This window comes from Barbus barbus, assembly GCF_936440315.1.
Source record: "Barbus barbus genome assembly, chromosome: 47".
In the NCBI taxonomy this organism is placed as follows: domain Eukaryota; kingdom Metazoa; phylum Chordata; class Actinopteri; order Cypriniformes; family Cyprinidae; genus Barbus; species Barbus barbus.
The window spans coordinates 21,880,689-21,898,996 of NC_136725.1; the positions used below are offsets into that span (position 1 = coordinate 21,880,689).

The 18,308-nt window shown below is 36.7% G+C and overlaps 1 protein-coding gene across 1 annotated transcript in view; it reads right to left on the bottom strand.

Moving 5' to 3' along the window:
* Nucleotides 1-464: 464 nt before the first annotated feature.
* The window catches only part of LOC306865726 (tetratricopeptide repeat protein 28-like), a 283,922-nt gene continuing 266,078 nt past the window's right edge, over nt 465-18,308 (bottom strand). The window contains exons 13-23 of the mRNA XM_079410488.1: nt 16,737-16,877; nt 11,598-11,742; nt 11,149-11,328; nt 9,665-10,173; nt 6,427-6,674; nt 6,089-6,213; nt 5,020-5,251; nt 4,084-4,160; nt 3,597-3,726; nt 3,411-3,518; nt 465-2,294 (exon numbers count right to left, since the gene is read on the bottom strand). Coding sequence (XP_079266614.1) covers nt 703-2,294; nt 3,411-3,518; nt 3,597-3,726; nt 4,084-4,160; nt 5,020-5,251; nt 6,089-6,213; nt 6,427-6,674; nt 9,665-10,173; nt 11,149-11,328; nt 11,598-11,742; nt 16,737-16,877 — 3,487 coding nt within the window. The 3' untranslated portion in view covers nt 465-702. The remainder of the gene's footprint in view (nt 2,295-3,410; nt 3,519-3,596; nt 3,727-4,083; nt 4,161-5,019; nt 5,252-6,088; nt 6,214-6,426; nt 6,675-9,664; nt 10,174-11,148; nt 11,329-11,597; nt 11,743-16,736; nt 16,878-18,308) is intronic.

An 18,308-nucleotide genomic window follows, 5' to 3' on the forward strand; every position in this document is an offset into this window, starting at 1 on the left:
GATATGTCTGGATGAGAGTCCACATATGCAAAATCTCTGTTAAAAAGACACTGAATCACTGGAGAGCAAGAGAACCCATGCTGTAATACTGACACTCAATTCACACAGAAGTCAGGTCAGGTGCGTCGTCACCATCTCAATAAAAATATGAAAATGTTTTTTCAACTTTTTTTGTGCATGGTTTGCTTCTTTAACAATATAAAAACGTATAATACTGATTGCAAAACGTTGATTTAATTTACAAAACAAATAACTGTAATAACAATTACCATCCATAATAATAATAATAATAATAACAATAACAATAATTATATAAAAAAAAAAAAAAAAACTAAAGAAAAAAAAAAGAAAACCAGTCAAAGCCGCATCATCTTCACTAACACAAACAGCGAGCCTTTTTGTCTTTTTGTTGAAATACCATGTTGGTATAATCTCTTATTTTTTTATTTCTTTTCTCTTTTTTTCGTCTGACATGCCTTGCGCAAGTCTAAGATCAGTCTGCATATATAAACGGTCCTTTACAGTGTAGGTGGAAGCATAAGGATTATATGCTCTCTGCACGGGAAAAAAAACAGTAGGCAGTTTGAGGCTTCTGGGAATGTGCACTTCCTCACCCAGACTGTCCTTTTCACTGTTTTCAAGAGTCATAAATACTCAAAGTACTCCTTTATCAAGAGAAGCCAGTCACTGAGGGACAGAATCTCAACATTTAGACGAAGGGAAGAACCGTCCCGGCGACAGGAACTTGTATCCGTTCCCCGAAGGCAGTCGGATGGGATGCGAACCCGGACTGCTGCCAGTGGACGCCGTCGGAGAAGGCGCGACTCTCTTGGGATCTATCTTCCGATGGCCGTTGGGCGGATTTCTGTGCTCGAGCGCCACATTCTGGCCCGGCGTATCCTGTCCCATCACGGCGTGTCGGGGCGAGAGGTTCAGAAGGCCCAGGACATCTCGTTTGGCGGTGCTCAGTTTCCCGCCGCGGAGCGCCCGCATTGGTCCCGAGTGCTGCTGTTGGGTGGCACTGGCCCAGAAGGTCTTGAGATTGTGGATCGCTTGGACTTTTTCATCAATAGCGGCCAATTTGAGTCGGTCGATATCCGGGGCGTCTGCCGGACTGGAGCGCGTCGAGCCCGTCGAGGAGTAGGACAATGCCGGAGAGGGTGCGCTGCCGGCCGGAGACTGGTGGCCCGAGCTGGGAGAGATGTTGCTGGGCGAGCGGGAGATGTGGCCGCTGTAGGGCGAGCTGGGATACTTGAGTTTAATACTGTCTGAAGTCGGAGATGGTTGGCTGCCTTCCTTTAGGGATGTCTCGGACGTAGCGGGGCTGTTGTATCCCGAGCTGACCTTCTGTAGGGACGACGTACGGGAGGGCGGTTTGGGGCGCATCGGGAGCGGAGAAGACTGCGCCTTGATGCTCGCCCGGCTACTAGGGCGACTGAACGCGCTGGTCTCTGAGGAACGGAAAGCAGAACCTCCGGTTGGGGTCGGAGGGCCTCCGCCGCCCATCCCGTCACCCGGCGGGATGCTCCCAGTGCTTCTCTGCAAAGTCTCGACGGCCCGCATGTGGCTTTGCGTTTCTTCCAGGATCTTCTGAGCCAGTTCCTGTGGGTCCAGAGCGGCTCCAGGTGTACGCTCCTCTTGGGACTTCACAGTGCTGTCTGTCTCTGTGCTGGATTGATCGGACTCGCCTGTGTCAGAGCTGCTCACCTTCCCGACCTTCTGGAAGGGCGAGTTGGGGCTGGGAACCAGGGTGGCTTTGACCGGAGACGTTGGGGTGCTGACGCTTCCCCTGGAGGACACGGACACTGCGTAACCCCTGCCGGTCCCGCCGCGTGCAGCGCCCCGATGGTTCCTGTGGTTTGCGGGACGAGGGAGCGTGTCGCATTGGCTACCCAACGGCTCGCTGCTGATTATACTGTATCCTTCATACTCTTCATCATCGTGCCCTCCTACGGCTCCATGCGGGGACGAGCGGCTGCGGGGCACCGCTGTGTGCCGGTGGGATGCAAACAGCCCGGCTCCGCCCCGATGGCGCTCTAGTTCCTGCTGCCGCGAGCGCTGGCTGATGAAGTCGGATGTGCCTTCGGGACGGGATAGGAAGCTCATGGAAGAGGCGATGGAGCTCAGGCTGTAGACGGAGATGGCGTCGGAGGCCAGGCTGTCAGGGCATGGAGGGGAGAAGGGAGGATTGGGGTAGCCCATAGGCAGCTGGTGGGACACAGACTGTGCTGAAGCCAGAGACTCCAGAGACGATGAACTGTCCAGACTTAAACGCTTCGGCAGCTCAGTAGAGTCTGAGGAAAACATTATAGTACAATTATTACAAAGTCAGATGTTATATATAAAATGTTATATATTTAAAGGAGTATAGATAATTTTTTAAATATTTTTTTAATAGTGATTATTTATGGAAAGTAATGAATGACATTAAATAATAATAATATTATTATAATATTATATTAATTAATTTAATGATTAATATATAATAATATTAATAATCACATTTTTTATTATTATTTGTACAATGTAAATATAAGTTATATATAGTAGTAAAAAAATATAAAAAAAATTTAGTTTGGTAACTTTTTAGTCAAAAGTTTAAATTAGTTTAAATTAGTCAAGATTTCACTTTTTTTATTTTTTTATTTTTTTTAGGATGTATAGATATTGAAATTCTATTGGTGGAAAAATGAGCAATAATGATTTTTTGTACTCAATTTTTATAGCATAATAAATAACTATTTTTTAAAAATAATAGCATTTTAAAAGTCATATATTTTACCTATATATTAGTGGTAAATGGAGTACCATTTATAAAGTTTGTTTTATGTATTTCTGTAATTACTCTAATGTTGTCTAAACGAAAATGGACTATATTCAAAATAATGAATCAACATATGTTTTGTGAAATGATTGCAACACACTGCATTTTTTGAAAAATATTGTGATTTCTTATCAGTATTTTAATGACGTATGATGGAAATATAGAATATCTTTCAACCCGTTTTTTCAACCTGTTTTATCCATAGTCATTCTCTTTTGAAAAAAGGCCATGTCAAATTTATTAATTTCAGTTAATTTTATTGACTGAAATTGCATTTTTTCCTGAAAATAACAATTTAAAAAAATAACAGATTAATTGTATTGCATATGCACTGCATTGCTATTATTTTTTAAATCTATTTTATGTAAATAAGTTTAAATTACCAGTGAGTAAGATATGCTATATAAATAAACTATAAAAAAAGTCTATAAAAAAAAAGCTTATTTGAGAACACTGAAATATTAGCTACTATTGAAGCTAATACTGTTGAAACAGATGACAAAATAATAATAATAATAAAAACCTTTAAATTAATTAATACGTTTTGTTGTTGTGATTAACAGTGTGAGGGTGAAGAAATGCTCACCAAACAGTGCCAGCAGTGATTGCAGGGCAAAGTGCATGGTGCGACGGTTGGCCTGTTTGCCCGTCTTCAACACCACCTCCTCCTGACCGACCTCACACAGGTCAAACCCTGAGAAAGAGAAAGACGGATCCCTCAGCATGGATTACAGCATCTCGATCAGTACTCATGTGCTGAAGCTGCTCTTACCCAGAGCGGCCAGGAACTCATGGCAGCCAGGAAGTCTCCAGAGCTGCACGCTGATGGACACCTGGATGGGCGTGAGAGAGAAATCCTGCTCCTTCTCTCCAGACTGAAGCTGCACCAAAACCTGATGGAGCTGTGGAAAAATGAGAACGATATTAATGATGTCAGATATACAAAAGGCTTATTTCATTATTCTTTACAATAAAACAGCACAGCCAAATATCATTGGCAAGTTAATTTATGGTAGTGTGTTAGCGTAGAGTTAGTTGAAAGCATATGTTTAAGCACTTACCATTCCCACTACATTTTTAACAGCCTTTAATGGTAAGTTTAAGAAAAGAGAAGGAAAGAGGATTGTTAAAAAGCAAACACGAGCATCTCAATAATACAGCAGGCACTCATCACAGCAGTGTAGTTACGCACAGATCAGATGCATGAGCACAGAATAGTTGGCTTAATGTTCCATATACAGTATGCTGTGACATCTTACCCGGTTGATCAGCTGTTCTCCGGTTTCTGACGCTGTGATCAGTTTACACAACGCCTGCAGAGCAGGAGGAGGCAAACCTGCGAACATGAAGGACAAATAACTCTTTAAACCCGTGTGCTGTGCTGAAAACCCTTTACCTCATTTGCTGATCCCGGACAAATATATTCAGCCTTGTAAATCTCTGATTATCACCAAATCTTGTATTCAATCTTTTTGTCAACTTGTTTTCTTTCAATTAGCCCAGGTTTTGTATTGATTTTGAAACTGATTCCTCAACTGAGGCCTCACTGATCTGAGCTTATGCACGTCAGTTTTTCAGTGAAAAAAATGATTATTTATTGATAATTTTGGCAATGTTCACTCATAAACCGAGATGCATAAGCTCAGAATAAAAGGGCTTACGATCAATCAGTTACAAAACAAAATACAAAAGCTGTGCTAATTGAAAGAAAACAAGTTGATATAAAGATTGAATCAAATATTTGGTAAAACACAGCATAACAAGAAATATTTTTTTGTAGGTCAGTCATTTCTGAGTAGAAACACCACACGTAAAACGGTAAAAAAAAAAAAGAAAATCCTAAAAAGTACAAAAATTATTAACATTTATGCTTTTTAGTTTGGTTTTTATTTTGGGAAGTTGTCATACCCTGTGTGAGCAAAGTTTAGTCCAAGACAATAACATTAACTAGCATTTTGGGGTGGGAGGGATCCTTGAAAATGACCAGCCACTTGAAAAATGTCCAATGAGCAATAAATGAGAATTTACATATTTTACTTTTCCTACTCTCACTTGTTTGATCATTGCACACAGCAAACACAATATTTGCCATTTTTATGTGCAACATGCATCTGTCCAAAAACGTTCTGTGGACTGCCAATCTTTCTCCCTCATACTCTTGTTTAATAGTGAATGAGTGTGGCAGCGTGTCGTACCCAGCAGTGACTGTAGGGTGGTGCTGCATTGCTGCAGTCGGTCTCCGGGGTCAGTGGTGGGGAAGAAGACCGCCGCAGGGAGGCCCGTTCCAGCCGAGTCCAGCCTGAATCCCACCGCGGTCAACAGAGCCTGCCAGCCGGGCACGCCGCCCACCTTATTCTCCACACTCTGCTGAGACGTGTACATGGAGTTCCTCTGGCCGTTTTGAATGCGCTGGAGAGATTTCTCCACCTGGGGGAGCCACAGAAACACAGATGATTTGTTTGTATAATACAATTATTACAATTCTCCTACTACTATTTCAACAGTTTCGAATGAAAATGAAACCTATGGGGAAAAAAACATATAATAAAAAAACTAATGAAAAGTATAAACAAATATTAAAATGATAAAATTACTAAAATTACTGAATATAAAATGTCAGATCAAAATAATGATACAAATAAATTATTCTGCATTTTATAAATAAAAAATTAAAATGACATTATATATATTTTATACTGTAACATTTATACTATAACATATTCTCTATATACTTATATATTACTATATCCATGTAATACATAAAACAATTATTGCAAATAATAATTGCATATAAAATGTACTATAATGGTACATAATAATAATTGATATATATATATATACATATTACATTTAATATTTTTAAACAAAAACATAAAATGCTATACATCACATCAAAATAATCACAATAACTGAAATAATAGTTGTTAAAAACATACATGATACATATGATACATATCTACTAAAGTGGTATTATCTACTGCTATATGTAGTACATATGTATAATATATTATTGCACATAATTCTATATGAACAATGCATACAAAATAAAATGGAACTATTTAAAGCATTTAAAATATACTATAACAGATTAAAATAAATACACACCCACATACATAATGCATACACACACATATGATTACATTTTATATTTATACATATTCTTTATATACTATAGCAGACTACTATATGCACATGCATAACATATATACTTAGTCAATGTAAATGAGGCCAGTGGTCCTGGCAAAGCTGGTGTGTGTTTCTCACCAGGTGTAGCAGAACCCTCAGGGCATCTCTGGCTTTGTCTGGATACTGCAGGATCTCAGCCAGAGCCTGACCAATCAGAGACGACGGGCTGTTCAGTTTCACATCACTGCCAATCAGCATGAAGCCTGTGGAGACATCTTCAAATCAGTAGGAGAACAGCAAACAAGCCTTAAAACTACCCACTATATACTCAACACTGCCTACTATTATTTTAAAGTGACATGTGACAGTATGTGCAGTGTGCTACATGACTTCACTGTATTTGTTTCATATACAGTTTTCACCACAGTATGATTTGCTTATATACTGTACAGGTTTCAATGGCGCTGCGATCATACCTGCCCAGTTGGAGGGGTGTGAGAACTGTTTGCTGCTCTGGACGGTCTTCATGGCGTCCGCGAGGGCCGCGCTGGCTTTGGTGCCATTGAGCAGAGCGCTGTAGAACGCATGGACGAACATCTTGGAGGCTGCGATGGGAACCGGCCACAGAGACACCAGCACACACTGAGCTCCAGCCGCCAGGAAAGCCCTGGTCAGACCCACCACACCGTCCGCCGTTACTTTACTGTCCGACTCCTGGTACGAGCTGCAGATCATGAAAACACACTCTATCAGCCTCATGGAGCAGTAATTCACTGGAATACAGATGCTATTATCTTCAATAGACTGTAAAACTACTGTGGATGTGGCAGCAGCCGTAGTACGGCCTGTTAAACAGAAGTTATGTATGAAATCGCAGATGTGTAGATGAGGGTGGGCAGTATGAACGAATATTTCTGGGTAGCATTACACACACACACAGAAATAAAATACATGCTATTGATACAATTATATAATTGTATACTTTATAACATTTTTATATAGTTATTTAAGCTAATATATGCATATTGTATATACAAATAGAATTATTAAAAGCATATAAAATTTAGTTTAACAAAATAATTATAATAATGAAAATAATAGTTATAATAATATACAATATAATATATATATATATATATACACACACACTCCCCTCCAAAAGTATTGGGACAGTGGGGCCAATTCCTTTATTTTTGCTGTACACTGAAAACATTTGGGTTTGACATCAAAAGATGAATATCAGACAAGATATTTATATGCCGGCTTTTATTTCCAGGTATTTACGTCTGGATCTGACACACAACTTAGAAGATATCACCTTTTGTTTGAACCCACCCATTTTTCATGTGAGCAAAAGTATTGGGACATGTGACTGACAGGTGTATTTCGTTGCCCAGGTGTGTCCTATCACAATGATTATTCAAACAATAATTAGCACTGAATGTCTACACTCAGTTTCAGATTTGGGTTTTGCCTGTTCAAACTGCATTTATAGTTAAGAGGTGTAACCAACATGAAAACCAGAGAGCTGTCTATGGGTGAAAAACAAGCAATTGTGAAGCAGAGAGAAGAAGGAAAATCAATCAGAGCCATTGCACACACATTGGCCATAGCCATTTCAACCATTTGGAATGTCCTGAAGAAAAAAGAAGCCACTGGTGTACTAAGTAACAGACATCGAACAGGTAGACCAACTGCAGTTGATGACAGAAACATTATGAGAGCTGTCAGGAAAGACCCTAAAACAACTGTAAGTGAGATCAGCAACAACCTCCAGAGGGCAGGAGTGAAGGTATCACAATCTACTGTTCGCAGAAGACTTCATGATTACAAGTACCTAGGCTACACCAGAAGATGCAAACCACTCATTAGGAAGAAGAATAAGAAGGCCAGGCTGGAATTTGCCAAAAAGTACAAGAGATAAGCCTCAAAAATTCTGGGACAAAGTTTTATGGACTGATGAGACAAAGATTAACCTTTACCAAAGTGACGGAAAGTTTGGAGAAAGAAAGGATCTGCTCATGATCCCAAACATACAAGCTCATCTGTGAAACACAGTGGAGGTAATGTCATGGGCTTGCATGGCTTCTTCTGGGACGCACTCTTTAATCTTCATTGATGATGTAACACATGATGGCAGCAGCAAAATTAACTCAGAAGTCTACAGAAACATTTTGTCTGCCAATTTAAAGAAAGATGCAACCAAACTTATTGGGAGATCCTTCATCATGCAGCAAGATAATGACCCAAAACAACAAAGGAGTTCATCAGGGGCAAGAAGTGGAAGGTTTTAGACTGGCCAAGTCAATCTCCAGACTTAAACCCTATAGAGCATGCTTTTTACCTGCTAGAGGAGACTGAAGGGGGTAACCCCCAAAACAAACAACAACTGAAAGAGGCTGCACTGAAAGCCTGGAAAAGCATCACAAAAGAAGAATGCAAAAGTTTGGTGATGTCAATGGGTCACAGGCTTGATGCAGTTATTGAAAGCAAAGGTTTTGCAACTAAACATTAAGTCTTTTTCACTTTAATCTATGTTAATTCTATCTGTCCCAATACTTTTGCTCACATGAAAAATGGGTGGGTTCAAACAAAAGGTGATATCTTCTAAGTTGTGTGTCAGATCCAGATGTAAATACCTGGAAATAAAAGCCGGCATATAAATCTCTTGTCTGATATTCATCTTTTGATGTCAAACCCAAATGTTTTCAGTCTACAGCAAAAATTTTGGAGGGGAGTGTATATATTGACTTAATGAATTACATGCATTCAAAGAAAGTTTATTCATTTATTACATATTAAAAATAAGCCTATATGAAATTAAATATATTACAATATGCCTAATTTTGCTTAGAATAAAATAAAATAAAATGTTTCATTAGAACTTGGTAGACAAAAAAAATCTAATCAAATAAAAAAAATAAAACAAAATTGCTTCACATTATGTAATGAATGAAAATTAAAAAAATAAATTGCATTATTATTAGCACTACTACTAATAATAATTTATAAAAAAGTAAAATATAAACCATTTAAAATTAATCACAAATTAAAGTTTGTGATTTATATATAAATATAAAATGAAGACATTTTATGAGAACATTTTCTATTTGATCTAGACTAAGTTATTATTAGTACTGATACTAATACATATATAATCTATACTACTGATACTAATACATAAATAAAAATAATAATAATCACAAAATAAAATGTATGATTTTCTAAAAAATAAAAACAATTATTCATCCAAAATAAAAGTTTTTGTTTACATAATGTGTGTGTACTGTGTATATTTATTATTTATATATAAATACACACACATGCAAGTATATATTTAAGAGGCATATGTTATATTTATATATAATATAAATTATATAAATATATGCATGTAAATATTTTAAAAATATATATGAGCATGTGTGTGTATTTATATATACATAATAAAAATACACAGTACACACACATTATGTAAACAAAAACTTATTTTGTATGTGATTAATCGTTTGACAGCACTAATATATATATATATATATATATATATATATATATATATATATATATATATATAACACAGACATAACACTCCAACACAACCAAATTCCTAAAACATTAACTAAAATTAAAATTACTAAAAAAAATATATATCTGTTAACTATTATTAAAAAATACAACAGTATCTCAATGATACTGAAATATCACTGGTCTACTGACCCCAGCACGACTAGTTTTGTGGGCAGCCTGAGGTCGAGGATGTCGGCTGCGGTGAGCAGGAACTCCTGCAGAGGAGGGCTGTCACAGATGCTTTCAGCATCGCTGGCGTCGTCCGGCACGCGCAGACTCTCTGGGATGGTGTAGTTGGATTTGACTCCGCTCTCTCCACCTCCTGCTCCTCCACTGGGAGCCGCCGCCACCGGCCCGGAGCCAGTGTCCTGGCTGGGTGTGAGGACCAGAGCCGCCAGCTTCCAGGAGATGTGCGTGGCGAAGTGAGCGCACTCGGCCTGTGTCAGAGCGCTCATCACCCGCTCCTTGGTCGCGGCGGGACCAGCCAGTGGCTGGCAGCCCAGGAGATCGGCCACCATGTGAGCCTCCTCCTCAGCGGAGGGCATCGGGCCCCAGAGCCAGCGGTCCATGACTGATGGCGGCAGCCGAGGATTCCCCACCACTGCGGCCATGGAGCTTCCTCCGTTACACAGAACTGGACCGGTTCGCCGAGGGTGAACCTGACCAGACAAACACCACGTGAGTTCGTGAACAAAAACAGTCAAAGGTAAAATTAATGTTTGGCATGTTGCTGTTTCGTCCTTATAAAATCATTACGGCAAATGAGGTGGTAAACTGCAACGAATTTACCACAGTCAAGAGGGTAAATGTTTAAACAACTCTCCTTAATCATGGTAAAATCATTGTAGCACTCAAGTCTCATGTGCCTTATTGCTTTATTAGTCTGTGAATCAACCCAAGAGACCATCAGGCACTAAATCTACAACAAATAAAACAAAAACGAATAAAAAAAAATAACAAAACCACGTAAATTAAAAATGACAAATTGTATTCTTAGATTTATAACCATGTCAAACGCCTATTTTTGATAATCTAGTATTTTTGTCTAGTTTTATTTGTAGTTTTTTGGACTTTATGAACGCAAACTGAAAAATCTGAAAATACATTAAAATGATTAGAGTAAACACAGCTCGACGCTGTAATGCTTAAATAAAAAAACCCCCAAATGACTCAAAACAGTAAAAAAATTATATAAATAAATAAATATAATAATAGTATAGTAGTATATATCACTGTTGTTAATGTTAACTAAAACTAAAACTATTAAAAATTATTTTCGTTAATTGAAATAAAGCTAATAAAATAAAATAAAATATTTGCAAAACTAGAACATTAGAAAAAAATAGATGAAAAACTAGAAAAACAGAAATGTTGCCTTGGCAACTAACTGAAATAAAGTTAAATAGAAATGAAACAAACACAAAAACTAAAACATCCTAAAGTAAAAATGAAAAAAAGGACATACCAAAATGAATAAAACTAAAATAAAAAATAAATGAATAAAACAGAAATAAAAGTTATTTTATTTTAGTTTTATTTAATTTTTATTTTATTTATATTAATAAATACTTTAATAGTATATAAATCATAGTAAATATGACACTGGTCTACATGTGTGTCAGATCTGTGCCTACTTTAGCCGTGCTCCCCAGACTGCCGATGGACGGTACGGCGATGAGACTGAACCGCTCGTACAGATACTCATTAGACGAGCTTCCCTTCAGCAGAGCAAACGGGATGAGATACAACTCGCCCTCCAGAACCAGAACCAGCTGTCTGTGTCTGCCGACCGGACCGCTGGAGTGCATCAGACCCTACACACATCACATTACATACTCAAAACTACACCAAACAAGCCAAGAAATATTAGATATACATCATAAAATTGCTTTCAAAATAAAAGAACAGCCAACATTGAGGTAGTGGGAAAAATAATCAAATAAAACACTGGGTAATACATTATACGTATATATAATACATGCTGCAAACCAATGAATAAACTATCACTTAGTGGACAGCTTATTGACTGACTAATACATGTAATTGTTGCTTGAGCGCTGGTGAAGTGTGGGTGCAGTCGTACCCCCTCCATCGGGGCGATGAGCAGGTCGTAAAGGGCTCGCAGCGGGGGTTTGCTGAGCGCACTGGCACGACGTGGCAGAGACGAGGAGCCCTCCTTCACCGGAGACACCGTGTTACTGAAGAGACTCGTCATACTCTGACAGCTCCTGAAACAACACCACAAACACACTCATGAAACACTAGTGTCCTGCGCAGTACTTACTGTACGGCTAAAACAGCAGCGTGCAGTCATTTCATTCACAAAATCCTAACTTTTGGCAGTCGGATCAAAATGAATCATGAAAGAGATGGCACATATAATGGATAATACTGTATCCAGCTCATTCATCACACTGGAAATACAGTATGCAGACTCTTTCCATTCATAGTGAGTGACAAATGGGAGAAGATGAAGTGACATCACACCACCTCAGATTCTATTAGTTACTGAAACACTAGAGGGCACTGTTCACCTGAAAAACAGCAGCATGTCTTTTGAACATAATTTGTGTGTTTTATAACAGCAGGTCATGGCTCAAGGATAGACTGGTGAGATAAAAACACTCAAAAAGCTATTTAAATTAAAAAAAAAAAAAAAAAAAAAAAAAAAGACGGTTACAAAATGTGTTACAAAAAGAGGTCACTGTGGACCTCTTAGAAGGAATTAGAATTAGGAAAATAGAATTACAGCAGTAGCAGTAATAATAATAATACATAGTGTTATATTACATATTAATAAATACTAAGAAGAATAATTAAGCATAATTAATAGTTATACTCTATACTGACAACAAATAATATAGAATTACAGCAGTACAAATAATAATAATAGTGCTGTCAAAAACAACAAGAAGAATTAATAGTGTTATATGGCATACTGTATATAATAATAATATTGTTAATATGGGATACTAATATTCTATATTTGTAAAACAATTACATTGTATACTAATGACAAGAATTGTTATTATTATTAAAATAATAATAATAATTAATAGTGTTTTACTACTAATGACAAATAATAATAATAATAAACAACAACATACTGTATACTAACAGCAACAACAAACTATAATAATAATAATATTTTTTATTATTAGAATAATAATGTATTATTTAATTAATAAAATGTATTTATTGTGATTTATTATTATTATTATGTTTACAATATAACAATATTAATTATTCTTGACAGAGGAGCTGTTAATTGTGATTAATATCTTTTAAAGTATAGAAATTTATTGATCTTTAGTGTCATTTATCATATAGCCATAGCTATCATGTAGCCGTGTTTTACTCTTTACCGTGGTGAAATCACTGTAACGCACTGCCTCGAGCGCTTTATCGCTTTAATCAGTTTTGTGTCCTGCAGAAACACATCACTGTGGATCTCTTGAAATAAAGACAGAAGCCACACCACACCTTATAACAGATGACATCAAAACACCTCGTTATTAAAGAATCTGTGTAGGTGTAACGACTCCACATACTCCAGGGCTAATCGCCATCGCTATGGAAACCGAAGAGCTCCGCAGACAACTTCCTTCCCACTTCCTGTCACGGAGCTCTATCATTACACACCTTCAATGAGACACACAAGAGGCTCGGCTTCTCCCAAACTCTGGCCTCCGTTTGGAGGTTAACTGGCTGATCAAACTGGAATAAGCTTCGTCAGTGTTTAATGAGCATCAGCGATCGGTTCGACAGAGCGCCAGAGAGGAGGAGCATTTGTGTGAGAACAAGGCGGATTAAGGAAACAATTCACCTCAAAATTACAATTCTGAGGTTATATCGTTCCAATCCTGTGTGGAACAAAAAAGGATAAAATACACCATAAAAGAATAGAGACTAGTGCATTAAAGATGCTTTCACTAACTGTAACAAAGCTGAAATAAAAAATAAAAATAAAATAAAAAAACAACAACCTTGAAATAAACTAACTGAAATAAAACAAGGTTAAGTTGAAGTACAATAACAAAAAACTAAGAAAAATAACAAAAACACATAACAAAATGACTAAAATTTAAATAAAAACAGAAAATATAAAAATAAATGTTAGTTCAAAACTGAAACCGGTGTTAAAAATTGTTTTCTTCAAATTAAAAAAACAAAACAAAAACATTCTCTTAAAAAAATAACAATAAAAATATTTATTATTTTTAAACAAAACAAAACTATTAGAATCGCTTTCTTTAATTGAAATAAAGCTGAAATAAAATGGGGGGGGGGGGGCTAAAAATAAATAAATGACAAAAGCACATAAAATCAACTAAAACTGAAATGAAAACTGAAAATATAAAAATAAAAGCTAACTCTAAATATGAATAAATACCAAAATCAGGAATAAATAAATATTTGTTCACTGATTTTGCAACCTGGATCAAACGATTCATTGAAAACATCCATCTCATAAATACCGAATTCATTAATGAAATATTGTTTTGCATTGGATCTTTTTAATGAATCATTTGATCACTACTTGTCTCATGAATTCTTATGAACGAGCCAAAAGATCCATTTTAAAAGAATGCATTAATATCTGATTCATTTATGAATCACTGTTTTGTGTTGGATCTTTTTAATGAATCATTTGATCACTACTTGTCTCATGAAACCTTGTGGATTTGTAGTGAATAAAGCTCTTAAATTTGGATTTCCTCACACAAATCTATGGCGTGTGACTTCAGAAGACAAAATATAGAGAATAAGGCATTTTTAAGCACCTGGAAGACACTTTAAGGATGTTTACCTGTCATTCTGCAGCTTCACGTTCACTATATTTAAGAGCAGGATACTCGTCAAAAATTCTCCTTGTTTGCGAAGAAATTGAAACAGGTTTGAGTGTGAGCGAACGATGCCAGAATCCTTTTATTGTTAGTTTAATGCGGTGGCACGTGCTCATTAGAGCAGATGAGGAGTGAACGGCGCTCGGGGATGGCTCTTTGTTTTAATGAATATAGAGAGATGTGCGGTGCTGAGAGCTCTTAATGAGGAGCAGAGCTCTAATGATGGCCGCTCTGACCTCGTCTTTAACAACGCACAGCACAACCTCGTCTCCTGTTCCTGTCCTAGCTGTCGTTTCTTCCTCCCTCCCCCTCTTTCAGTGCTAATAACCATCTCTCTTTCTCTCGTAATGAATCAGGATGTGAAGGACTCCACTGAATGCCGAACTATCTCTCCGTACCGGCTCCCAAATGATCATCCGTCTGAGCTGCTCTGTCCCACCGGCAGAGTTTAGATCCATTACCAGCAAAATGTTTACTAATTGCTTAATGATTTCGTGTTTGATTGGGTTTTTCTTCACTATTTAAGTGGTTTCTCTTTCTTTAGATTAATACCAAATTGCTTATGTTGGTTAATATTAAAATGAGCCAGATCTATAACAAGGAAAGCACACTTGTTTTTGCAAATGGACTGAGAAAAATAGATCCAATATGAGCATGTTTGATGTTTGATTGGGTTTTTATCTGCTTTCTCTTCTTAGGTTAATATCAAATGGATTATTTTGGTTAAATATTAAAAAATAACATCTAGAACAAGAAAAGATTATTAACCAATGTACTGAGAAAAGTTTCAGATTCTCTGGTGTGTTATGATGCTACACAAGTACATCTTATTTAAGATATTTTTCTCATTGACTCTCATTAATATGTGTATTTTCAGTGAATAAAACTGGGGTTTGGGTTTGTTTCTCATATGACTTCAGAAGACTACATTTATGCATTTAGCAGACGCTTTTATCCAAAGTGACTTACATTGCATTCAAGTTACAGTTTTTACATTTGATCAACTCTTGCTTTCCCTGGGAATCGAACCCATGACCTTGGCGTTGCTAGCTCCATGCTCTACTATTTGAGCTACAGGAAAGCAGACTATTATTATGAACGAGTCCTCAACGACATTCATTAGTAATTTTGGAGCTTGACTGGAAAGCTTATCAAAAGGATGATGAATCTCAGCTTATGAGACCTTTGCAGACTTCATGTTTAGGTCTTGAAAAAGTTTTAGAAACAAAGAAGGGCATAAAAATAGTCTACACATCTCTGCTATTTTAAAGGGATAGTTCACCTAAAAATGAAAATTCTGTCATCATTTACTCTCCCTCAAGTAGTTCCAAACCTGTATGAATGTCTTTGTTCTGCTGAACACAAAGGAAGATATTCTGAAGAATGTGGGAAACAGAGCAGTTCTGGGGCACCATTGACTTCCATAGTATTTTTTTTCCTACCTATGGAAGTCAATGGTGCCCCAAAACAGCCTGGTTACAAACTTTCTTCAAAATATCTCCCTTTGTGTTCGGCAGAACAAAGAAATTCATACAGGTTTGGAACTACTTGAGGGTGTGTAAATTCATTTTTGGGTGAACTATCGCTTTAAGAGCTATATTACAACTCTTCTGAAGCAATCGGACCGAACTTTTACTTGATCATATTTACCAATCATCTTTACTTCCAGTAACCAGATCAGTGAATGAATCATTCAAACTGATTCTGTGACCTGAATCAAATGATTCATTAAAAAGATTCAACTTCTACTTCTAGAATCATTCTTTTGACTCGGATTTTTTCAATAAATCGTTTGATCACTTGTCTAATAAACTCTTGTGAATGAGCCAAGGTGGATTTTCAGTGAATAAAACACTTTTCCTCAAACAAATCTATAATATAATGTCCGAAGGATAAAGAGAATAAAGGGAATTAGTCATTTAACCACTTGACCTCGTTCACTTTCATTGTTACAAAATTATGTTCAAGTCTTGAAAAATACTCTCAGAAACAAAAAAGCGAACAACTGCACCATAAAAACAGTCAACACAGCTTGTGTTGTATTCCAAAACGTCTGAAACAATCCGACAGGATCGTTTGATTACCACTTGTCTCATGAAGTCTTATGAACGAGCCAAGGTGGATTTTCAGAGAATAAAACACTTCCATTTTGGCCTCCTCCTCAAGCAAATCTACCATATAACTTGAAGACTTAGAATAAAGCAGTTGAGTCATTTTAACCCATTTTATGGTGTTTATTTGTAATTTTGACCTCGTTTTACTTTCATTATACTAAAAAGAACACTTTTTAGGTCTCAAAAACACTTTAAGAAAGATCTTAATGATATTTTAGAGATTTCTTAGCCACTTTCTATGATGATTGTTGTGTGTCTGACCTGTTGAAGAGGTTGTTTCTGGAAACCATCCTCAAGAAGCCGGTCGGGTCGGTCACTGAGTTGAGTTTATTATTGAGTTCTTCAAACTGCTGGTCCAGAAGGTCTCCAGCTTCACTCTCCGTCTCGCTGCTGGAACACGCTCTGAAACACATAATGTGATTTATTCAAGCAGCATGTGTTACACTGCTTTTACCACAGTTGAGGGAAGCTGTTGGGTACAAAACATGGTACAATTACTGCAGAGGAACTCGGCTTTATTGCTTTTTTGATGTAAAAACAAGTCCAATAATAATTTCACGATGTAAAACGACAATAATAACTATCAACATCACTTATAGTATACCAACGAATATAGTCACACCCTGAAATACTTGATTCTACTGACTCATTTGTATCTTTTTTTATTTCTCTGACACAAAGAAACATAACTTCTAACTCAGTTAAGTTTCTTCATGATGAAAGCACAACATCTGAGCAATGAAACGCTCCCACTTATCAATACCGCTGTCAAACACACTCGCTTTTATATCCAGACATGCACATGTTTGTTGACTTTTCATTCCTGGCGTCCATTGAGATGCAACGCAAAATAAGAGAAACAATTTTACAAACGACCAAACAACTCGAGCACAACGGCAGCCACAATCACAGATAATTACTCACAAGTCTCTTGGCGTCTGGAGAACACGTGAGCAAATTTCTCTGATTAGCTTTAATGAAAAACAGATCTCTCCGGCAATCTGACTCATCTGAGACAACACACTTGGATTCCTCTATTGAGTTACTAAGGTTTTATCCACCTCACCTCAATTACACACAAAATGCTCTTCATTTGCACCTAATGCACGACGCAGATGTTCCGCTGATTATTTTGGACGCATTATCAGATGGCAATAAAACATGTCGATATGAAGAGATTCGAATGCAGACGTCTGAATAGCTCGTTAGCGTGTGTTTGTTTAAGCACTTTGCTCTGAGAATGAAGGGGAACGTCTGCTTATCCTCTTCCCTATGTTGAAATTTAACTTTATACAGTATATCTCATATTACTGTATGCATAATGTCATCTGAGTTTTTACATTATGACTTTATACATCTCAAATTAAGACTTCATCTCAATGACTCCAAAATATGAATATATAGCATAATATTACTGCACATCTCACAATCACTTAATGTATCTCAAAATATAATTTTATATATCTCATATTATATATACATACAACATCATATGGCATTATATCTCAAATTCTGACTATATATTGCATAATATTATTATATATCTCACAACATGGCTTTATTTATATCTATATGACTTTATATATCTTATAATACTATATACATCTCATAATATTACTATATATCTCATACTACTAGATACATCTCACATTTACTTAATATTTCTCAAAATTACTATATCTCATAATATTACTGTATATGAATACTCATATTTCTCAAAACAGGATCATGTATTGCATAATATTACTATGTATCTCATAATATGCCTTTGTCTCAAAATGTAACTTTAAATATCTCATATCCCTATGAATATAAATCACATTTATTTCATAT